Consider the following 9,722-nt stretch of genomic DNA (forward strand, 5'->3'; position numbering starts at 1 on the left):
CCACTATGTCTACCCCCAGGCCTTTATGCAGCCAAGCACCATGGTCATCCCTCACAGCATGCAGTCGTCCGCCGCCACGGCCTCCGCCGCCTCCTCCCCGTACCTCGACTACACCGGAGCGGCCTACGCCCAGTACTCGGCCGCAGCCGCCAGCGCCGCGGCCGCCGCTGCCTACGAGCATTACCCGTACGCAGCCTCCCCGGCCCCTGCGGGCTACATGGCTGCAGCAGGGTATGGTTACGCGGTCCAGCAGCCCCTAGCAGCCGCAGCCACCCCGGGAGCAGCCGCAGCAGCTGCAGCCTTCGCTCAGTACCAGCCTCAGCAGCTTCAGGCAGACCGCATGCAGTAACTGACCACAACTACTACTATTACTGAGCCTGGATAACAGAAGAGGGGGAGGAGGTCATACTCACCCCCAGGACACTACAAGGGGAGAGTGTGAGGAGGGGGGAGGGATGAAGAGTGGAGTGGAGTGGTGGTCGTCAATCCTTGTCTTTAGAACATGCAGCGCTGCTACCAAAAGAGCCTGAAGAGAATCATCTCATAACTGAATAGAATCGTCTCATAACTGAATAGAATCGTCTCATAACTGAAGAGAGTCGTCTCATAACTGAAGAGAATCATCTCATAACTGAATAGAATCGTCTCATAACTGAAGAGAATCATCTCATAACTGAAGAGAATCATCTCATAACTGAAGAGAGTCGTCTCATAACTGACGAGAATCATCCCATAACTGAATAGAATCATCCCATAACTGTATAGAATCATTTCATAACTGAATAGAATCATCCCATAACTGAATAGAATCATCTCATAACTGAAGAGAGTCGTCTCATAACTGAAGAGAATCATCTCATAACTGAAGAGAGTCGTCTCATAACTGAAGAGAGTCGTCTCATAACTGAAGAGAGTCGTCTCATAACTGAAGAGAATAGTTACTTCATTATTCAAATATCATCAGTGTTGTCATCACTAAATTATTGTTTTTTGTTGTTGTCATTATATCAGAAATATTTAATATTTATTCATCAGGACAAATATCTAGAATTATTATTTAAGATATGACCTCATAACCAACCTTTAAGTTTAAGTTAATAATTTTAAGCATATTTAATGTGTAGTAAATTAAATGTGTGATTTTGTACAACTTTCACAAGTGCACTGAAGTCTAATCAGGTATTTTTCCCTCAAATTTCTTAAACAATGTAGATGGTCAAACCAAAAACACTTTTGGTCACTTTTCACCTTTTAATATTTTTAAACCTACATTTTGAACTATGCAATTTGAACTTGTAAAATATATTTGGTGAAATATGTCTTCTACAAATATATATATATATATATATATATATACAGTTGAAGTCAGAAGTTTACATACACTTAGGTTGGAGTCATTAAAACTCGTTTTTCAACCACTCCACAAATTTCTTGTTAACAAACTATAGTTTTGGAAGTCGGTTAGGACATCTACTTTCTGCATGACACAAGTAATTGTTCCAACAATTGTTTACAGACAGATTATTTCACTTATAATTCACTGTATCACCATTCCAGTGGGTCAGAAGTTTACATACACTAAGTTGACTGTGCCTGGAAAATTCCAGAAAATGATGTCATGGCTTTAGAAGCTTCTGATAGGCTAATTGACATCATTTGAGTCAATTGAAGGAGTACCTGTGGATGTATTTCAAGGCCTACCTTAAAACTCAGTGCCTATTTGCTTGACATCATGGGAAAATCAAAAGAAATCAGCCAAGCCCTCAGAAAAAAAATTGTAGACCTCCACAAGTCTGGTTCATCCTTGGGAGCAATTTCCAAACACCTGAAGGTACCACGTTCGTCTGTACAAACAATAGTTCGCAAGTATAAACACCATGGGACCACGTAGCATCATACCGCTCAGGAAGGAGACTCGTTCTGTCTCCTAGAGATGAACGTACTTTGGTGCGAAAAGTGAAAATCAATCCCAGAACAACAGCAAAGGACCTTGTGAAGATACTGGAGGAAACAGGTACAAAAGTATCTATATTCACACTAAAACGAGTCCAATATCGACATAACATGAAAGGCCACTCAGCAAGGAAGAAGCCACTGCTCCAAAACTGTCATAAAAAAAGTCAGACTATGTTTGCAACTAAACATGGGGACAAGATTGTACTTTTTGGAGAAATGTCCTCTGGTCTGATGAAAAAAAAATAGAACTGTTTGGCCATAATGACCATCGTTATGTTTGGAGGAAAAAGGGGGAGGATTGCAAGCCGAAGAACACCATCCCAACCGTGGGGGTGCTTTGCTGCAAGAGGGACTGGTGCACTTCACAAAATAGATGGCATCATGAGGTAGGAAAATAATGTGGATATATTGAAGCAACATTTCAAGGCATCAGTCAGGAAATTAAAGCGTGGTCGCAAATGGGTCTTCCAAATGGACAATGACCCCAAGCATACTTCCAAAGTTGTGGCAAAAGGACTTAATGACAACAAAGTCAAGGTATTGGAGTGGCCATCACAAAGCCTTGACCTCAATCCCATAGAAAATTTGTTGGCAGAACTGAAAAAGCGTGTGCGAGCAAGGAGGCCTACAAACCTGATTCAGTTACACCAGCTCTGTCAGGAGGAACGGGCCAAAATTCACCCAACTTAGTGTGGGAAGCTTGTGGAAGGCTACCCAAAACCTTTGACCTAAGTTAAACAATGTTAAAGGCAATGCTACCAAATACTAATTGAGTGTATGTAAACTTCTGACCCACTGGGAATGTGATGAAAGAAATTAAAAGCTGAAATAAATAATTCTCTCTGCTATTTTTCTGACATTTCACATTCTTAAAATAAAGTGGTGATCCTAACTGACCTAAGACAGGGAAATTTTATTTGGATTAAATGTCAGGAATTGTGATAAACTGAGTTTAAATGTATTTGGCTAAGGTGTATGTAAACTTCCGACTTCAACTGTATATAATAATGTTACTATAATGATGTTTGTACCTATGCAAAACAGTGCCGTAGAGGAGTGATGTTAGCTGTCTGTCCTGTGTTCCTATGGGGGTCAGATCAGATCCAGTGAGGGCAGGACAGAAGAGAACAGCTTCCTATGGGGTCAGATCAGATCCAGAGAGGGCAGGACAGAAGAGAACAGCTTCCTATGGGGGTCAGATCAGATCCAGAGAGGGCAGGACAGAAGAGAACAGCTTCCTGTGGGGGTCAGATCAGATCCAGAGAGGGCAGGACAGAAGAGAACAGCTTCCTATGAGGTCAGATCAGATCCAGTGAGGGCAGGACAGAAGAGAACAGCTTCCTGTGGGGGTCAGATCAGATCCAGAGAGGGCAGGACAGAAGAGAACAGCTTCCTTTGGGGGTCAGATCAGATCCAGTGAGGGCAGGACAGAAGAGAACAGCTACTGGCCCAAAGCTGAAGCTTTTCCTGTCTATAGAAGCTGCTCCTCTCTCTATGTTCATTGTTGGAGCACCAGCTACCACACACACACACACACACACACAGCGGAATGTGGAGCTTTTATATTCTAGAATGTTTTTCCTAATGTGCCTTAAAATATTGGTATTTGGAAAGTATTTACGTAGCTTTTAATGAGAAAAGACAGATTTTCCCCCTTTAGTTAGTCAGGGAGTAGGACTGTATTGAACCAATAATGTGTTCATGTTATATTAAAGGTATGTTCTCCTGAGCTGTTCACATTGTTATTGTCAGGAATGTACTACAGCTACAATGATAATTAGGACTTTTATAAAAACTAGACATAACCACATGAAGATAAACCTTTTCTTTATCTATACAACCTATTTTCTTCTTCTTTTGTAGATATATTTCTCTTTCTAATTTGTTCGTACTACGAAAGAGAAATGTTTCAGCGTAAACTATTAGATATACATTATAATACTTTCTATCCTAAAAAAAACGTAGTTTTTACAATTTTATTTCCATAGCTGTGATTTATTATTAACTTTGTGAGATTGACTGTTTTACAATGTTGGGAACTTTTTATACTTGAACTGTTTCATACCAAGGAATATGTTAACACACTTGTTATATATAATATATGCAATATGTTAACACATGTTATATATAATATATGCAATATGTTAACACATGTTATATATAATATATGCAATATGTTAACATATGTTATATATAATATATGCAATATGTTAACACATGTTATATATAATATATGCAATATGTTAACATATGTTATATATAATATATGCAATATGTTAACACATGTTATATATAATATATGCAATATGTTAACACACTCTATATCTTTTTAAGAAGAATACTTTGAATGTCACTGCACATAAAATATCAAGTCTCTCAGAGATTCCAGTACAATATTCTATTTATCTTGCCTTTTCAAATGTGTTGTTCTGCAAATACAATCATTCATTTAATTAGATTAAATAAACAGCCTTTTAGCTGCTTCTATTCGTATTGTAGTTTTTACATAAATACACAACTGTCAGAAAGCAGTTGACTGTAGATCCACCAAGTCTCACCTGCTGGGGCACATCTGTCTGTCAAACACAATCACCTGCTGGGGCACATCTGTCTGTCAAACACAATCACCTGCTGGGGCACATCTGTCTGTCAAACACAATCACCTGCACATCTGTCTGTCAAACACAATCACCTGCTGGGGCACATCTGTCTGTCAAACACAATCACAATCACAAACACAATCACCTGCTGGGGCACATCTGTCTGTCAAACACAATCACCTGCTGGGGCACATCTGTCTGTCAAACACAATCACCTGCTGGGGCACATCTGTCTGTCAAACACAATCACCTGCTGGGGCACATCTGTCTGTCAAACACAATCACCTGCTGGGGCACATCTTTCTGTCAAACACAATCACCTGCTGGGGCACATCTGTCTGTCAAACACAATCACCTGCTGGGGCACATCTTTCTGTCAAACACAATCAACACCTCATCAGTCTGATCTCTTATTTAGAAGAAACCTTGCCTTATCATCGGGAACGTATTGGAGGTACAGGGTAGGCTAGAAGAAACCTTGCCTTATCATGGGGAACGTATTGGAGGTACAGGGTAGGCTAGAAGAAACCTTGCCTTATCATGGGGAACGTATTGGAGGTACAAGGTAGGCTAGAAGAAACCTTGCCTTATCATGGGGAACGTATTGGAGGTACAGGGTAGGCTAGAAGAAACCTTGCCTTATCATAGGGAACGTATTGGAGGTACAGGGTAGGCTTGAAGAAACCTTGCCTTATCATAGGGAACGTATTGGAGGTACAAGGTAGGCTAGAAGAAACCTTGCCTTATCATAGGGAACGTATTGGAGGTACAGGGTAGGCTAGAAGAAACCTTGCCTTATCATAGGGAACGTATTGGAGGTACAGGGTAGGCTAGAAGAAACCTTGCCTTATCATAGGGAACGTATTGGAGGTACAGGGTAGGCTAGAAGAAACCTTGCCTTATCATAGGGAACGTATTGGAATTACAGGGTAGGCTAGAAGAAACCTTGCCTTATCATGGGGAACGTATTGGAGGTTCAGGGTAGGCTAGAAGAAACCTTGCCTTATCATGGGGAAAGTATTGGAGGTTCAGGGTAGGCTAGAAGAAACCTTGCCTTATCATAGGGAACGTATTGGAGGTACAGGGTAGGCTAGAAGAAACCTTGCCTTATCATAGGGAACGTATTGGAGGTACAGGGTAGGCTAGAAGAAACCTTGCCTTATCATAGGGAACGTATTGGAGGTACAGGGTAGGCTAGAAGAAACCTTGCCTTATCATAGGGAACGTATTGGAATTACAGGGTAGGCTAGAAGAAACCTTGCCTTATCATGGGGAACGTATTGGAGGTTCAGGGTAGGCTAGAAGAAACCTTGCCTTATCATGGGGAAAGTATTGGAGGTTCAGGGTAGGCTAGAAGAAACCTTGCCTTATCATGGGGAACGTATTGGAGGTACAGGGTAGGCTAGAAGAAACCTTGCCTTATCATGGGGAATGTATTGGAGGTACAGGGTAGGCTAGAAGAAACCTTGCCTTATCATAGGGAATGTATTGGAGGTACAGGGTAGGCTAGAAGAAACCTTGCCTTATCATGGGGAACGTATTGGAGGTACAGGGTAGGCTAGAAGAAACCTTGCCTTATCATAGGGAATGTATTGGAGGTACAGGGTAGGCTAGAAGAAACCTTGCCTTATCATGGGGAACGTATTGGAGGTTCAGGGTAGGCTAGAAGAAACCTTGCCTTATCATAGGGAACGCATTGGAGGAACAGGGTAGGCTAGAAGAAACCTTGCCTTATCATGGGGAACATATTGGAGGTACAGGGTAGGCTAGAAGAAACCTTGTCTTATCATGGGGAACGTATTGGAGGTACAGGGTAGGCTAGAAGAAACCTTGCCTTATCATGGGGAACGTATTGGAGGTACAGGGTAGGCTAGAAGAAACCTTGCCTTATCATGGGGAACGTATTGGAGGTACAGGCTAGGCTAGAAGAAACCTTGCCTTATCATGGGGAACGTATTGGAGGTACAGGGTAGGTAGGCCATACAATGTACATAGATGGGGTCCAGTGACACGTGAAGGACACAGTCAGGGTGAGAGACTCTTTAGAGGGAAACAGCCGTGCACTGATCCAGTCAGAGCCTTCGTCCTAAATGGCACCCTATTCCCTATATAGGGTACTACTTTAGACCAGAACCCTATGAGCCCTGGTTCAAAGTAGTGCACTGTATAGGGAATAGGGTGCCATTTAGGAAGCAGACAATGTTATAGAGTTTGGACAGCTGAAGATGGGGACAGGTGGGAAAATACATTCACTTCCAAAGAATGTTCCGACTGTAAGAGACACTACTCCACTCCACTCTTAACCGCCAGACCATCTCAGGCTACGTGTGTCAGGTCTGAACAACAGTGGACTGAAGTCTCCTCCAAAATGTTTCTCTTCAAAGATTACTCTAAGACTCAATTCTAAATTTAACTCAAATTAATTCAGGTGATTCCGTGTCTAGTTCATTTCTATGTGGAATTTGAAAGTCTTAGTTTGCCAGTTTGGTTGCTGTCCATGGTGCTACATTCTCATGCTGTTCATGACACTGCTGTTTAGGTGATATATGATTGGCCTGACAAATCAAAACAAACTAAAAAACCAGGAAGAGGAAGCTGAACTAGACAACTTGTATTATTACTTCACTTGATAATCTGAAGAATAAAACATCTTGGTTGGTGTCCTCTAGTCTAAACATTAACTCTCAAACTGGAGAGATTCTGAGGCTTGTTGATTACATTATCCCCCTCTCTTGAGAGATTCTGAATCTTGCTGATTACATTTTCCCCCTCTCTTGAGAGATTGTGAATCTTGCTGATTACATTATCCCCTCTCTTGTTAATAATGTAGATCACCTCTGAAACATGAACCTGCTATGTTCCTAGAATGGTAAGTAGGTGAACTCTATCTCCTGATGTATGCATCCCAAATGGCACCCTACAGTAATCCCTATATTGGTACCTGGTTAAAACTAGTGCACTACATAGGGAATAGGGTGCCACTTGCGATGTAATCTGATCTCTCAACCCTTCCTAGAAGGGTCCTTGGTCTGCCAACTTGCTGCCACAAGTCTCTCTGACAGCTACAACTCTCTACTGAGTATTTCATCAAAACATATCAGTTGACCAATGTAAAATATATACCATATCATCTTTACCAGATCCTGATGATAAACATCCACGCTTCTATTAACACTCATCTGCATAATGAAGTTCACTCTACTGGATACAGAAACCCTTTCTAATGGGGCTTTGACTTCATTCATGGTTTTGAATCCTATGAGATGGTTGAATGGTTCCTACATGGCATTCCCTGCTGTGGTCAGTCAGGAAGAGCAGGTAAAGGTTAGGTGTGTGTGTGTGTGTGTGTGTGTGTGTGTGTGTGTGTGTGGAGAGCAACCAGGCAGGAACAAATGAAGCTGCAAAACCTGCGACTTGACCAATCAGACAGACAGAGAGGATCCTGGGAACTCCTCTTTCCACCTGTTTAGAATCCTTTTGAATTCCGGGCAAATAGGAACTTCAATGTGGGAATAAAGTTAAGGCCACTGATGGCCATGTCAGCTTTACCATTAGTCTGACAGTTTCAGTGGAATAGAGGACATGCTATATAATGTTCTATCTGCATTTAACAGTTACAATACATACATTATTGTTCATTTTCATGGTGTTACATTTTGTGAGGCCGTGAGTTGGTCACGCTTGTCCCCATTTTTACGACAGCTGAACCCTATTAGGCAGCTGCAGAATGTCACCTGTCAGGCCTCAGTGTCTGAGTGTGTGCAGGCACAGGGGGGGACAGGTGGTGGCCTACAGGCCCTCCTCAGTGGAAGGAGTGTGTGCAGGCACAGGGGGACAGGTGGTGGCCTACAGGCCCTCCTCAGTGTCTGAGTGTGTGCAGGCACAGGGGGGACAGGTGGTGGCCTACAGGCCCTCCTCAGTGGAAGGAGCATAAAGATAGATAGAGGTGTCCTCTTTATATCTGTGCCATAGTAGTGTCTTTGACAGCATGGGCAGCGCCATTTAGGCTACAACCCATTAGAATACCCACCTAGTTGACTACTTTACTACTTTAAAATGGTGGAAGCATGCTGGAAGCCCTCAATGGTGCTGCCCATGCTAAAACTGTTTTTTGTCCACTAGAGGCCTCTACCATACTCAATGGGAAGGATGAACAACAAAAGCCCTTAAAAATGTCTTAATTTCTCCATTCTGATCCATGTGAGAAAGAGTTAGACTTGGTCAGTGTCCTTCAATTCAACTAAATGCTGAGCTTGTGGTCAGTTCATTTAATTAGTTGTGTTAATACTGGGCTAAAGCAATTAAGCCTGCACCCTGATGCCAAGACTGGACAGAGTTGTAGATGACTGAAGAACAGAGTTGTAGGGGAGAGAGCTGAGGTCTGTGTGTGTGTGTGTGTGTGTGTGTGTGTTCAGATGTGACATGCTGACATCTAGTGGACTTTTGGCCTAGGCTGACTTTTACTTTAAAATAATAATAATAATAATTAACTGGGCACTAATTTATTCATCCTCATAAATAAACAAAAAAGCTATTATTGAAAGTACTTTTTGTTAAAGGCCCAGTGCAGTCAAAAACATGATTTCCCTGTATTTTATTTCCAGGTTGGAATAATACTGTGAAAATGATGATAATGCTCTTTTAGTGCAAGAGCTGTTTGAAAAGACCGCCTGAAATTTCAGCCTGTTGTTGTGGGATGGAGTTTTGGTCTGGCTGTTGACATCACCACTTGGTACAATTGTTGACGTGATATATTTGTTGACCAATAAGAAAGAGAGTTCCAAACCTCTCTGCCAATAACAGATCGTTTTCAGTTTTCAGTTTTCTCCTACCCACTCAGACCACTCCCAGACAGTCCAAGCTAAAATTGTTGTTTGAGGAATTTCTCTTCACTAAGAAGCAATCTTTGTTTCTTTTTGACAATTTCAATAGAAAACAATCACAGTAAGGTACTTAATTGTTGGGGATAGATGATTTAATATAGAAAAACGGCTGTATTGGACCTTTAACGATCAAATTATAATATTTACTCATCATTGGCCCTATGTTGACATGTGGTCGAGCCCCGCTGCCGCCAGATGTCGCTATTATTCCTCACGTCTTTTGTAATTGCCACGTAAGGAATAATCGCGCCATCTGATGGCAGCAGAGCTGAAACAGCGTGAC

General features: G+C 41.9%; 1 protein-coding gene across 2 annotated transcripts in view; it reads left to right on the forward strand.

The window, feature by feature from the left end:
* rbm24b (RNA binding motif protein 24b) overlaps window positions 1-4,439 on the forward strand; it is a 16,644-nt gene extending 12,205 nt beyond the window's left edge. For both annotated transcript variants that reach the window (XM_065027434.1, XM_065027435.1), the window contains exon 4: window positions 1-4,439. This exon is cut by the window's left edge and continues 9 nt beyond it. In XM_065027434.1, the coding sequence (XP_064883506.1) occupies window positions 1-349 (349 nt within the window). In that variant the 3' untranslated portion in view covers window positions 350-4,439.
* The last annotated feature ends 5,283 nt before the right edge of the window (window positions 4,440-9,722 follow it).

Source organism: Oncorhynchus nerka, linkage group LG14 (assembly GCF_034236695.1).
Source record: "Oncorhynchus nerka isolate Pitt River linkage group LG14, Oner_Uvic_2.0, whole genome shotgun sequence".
Taxonomy (NCBI): Eukaryota; Metazoa; Chordata; class Actinopteri; order Salmoniformes; family Salmonidae; genus Oncorhynchus; species Oncorhynchus nerka.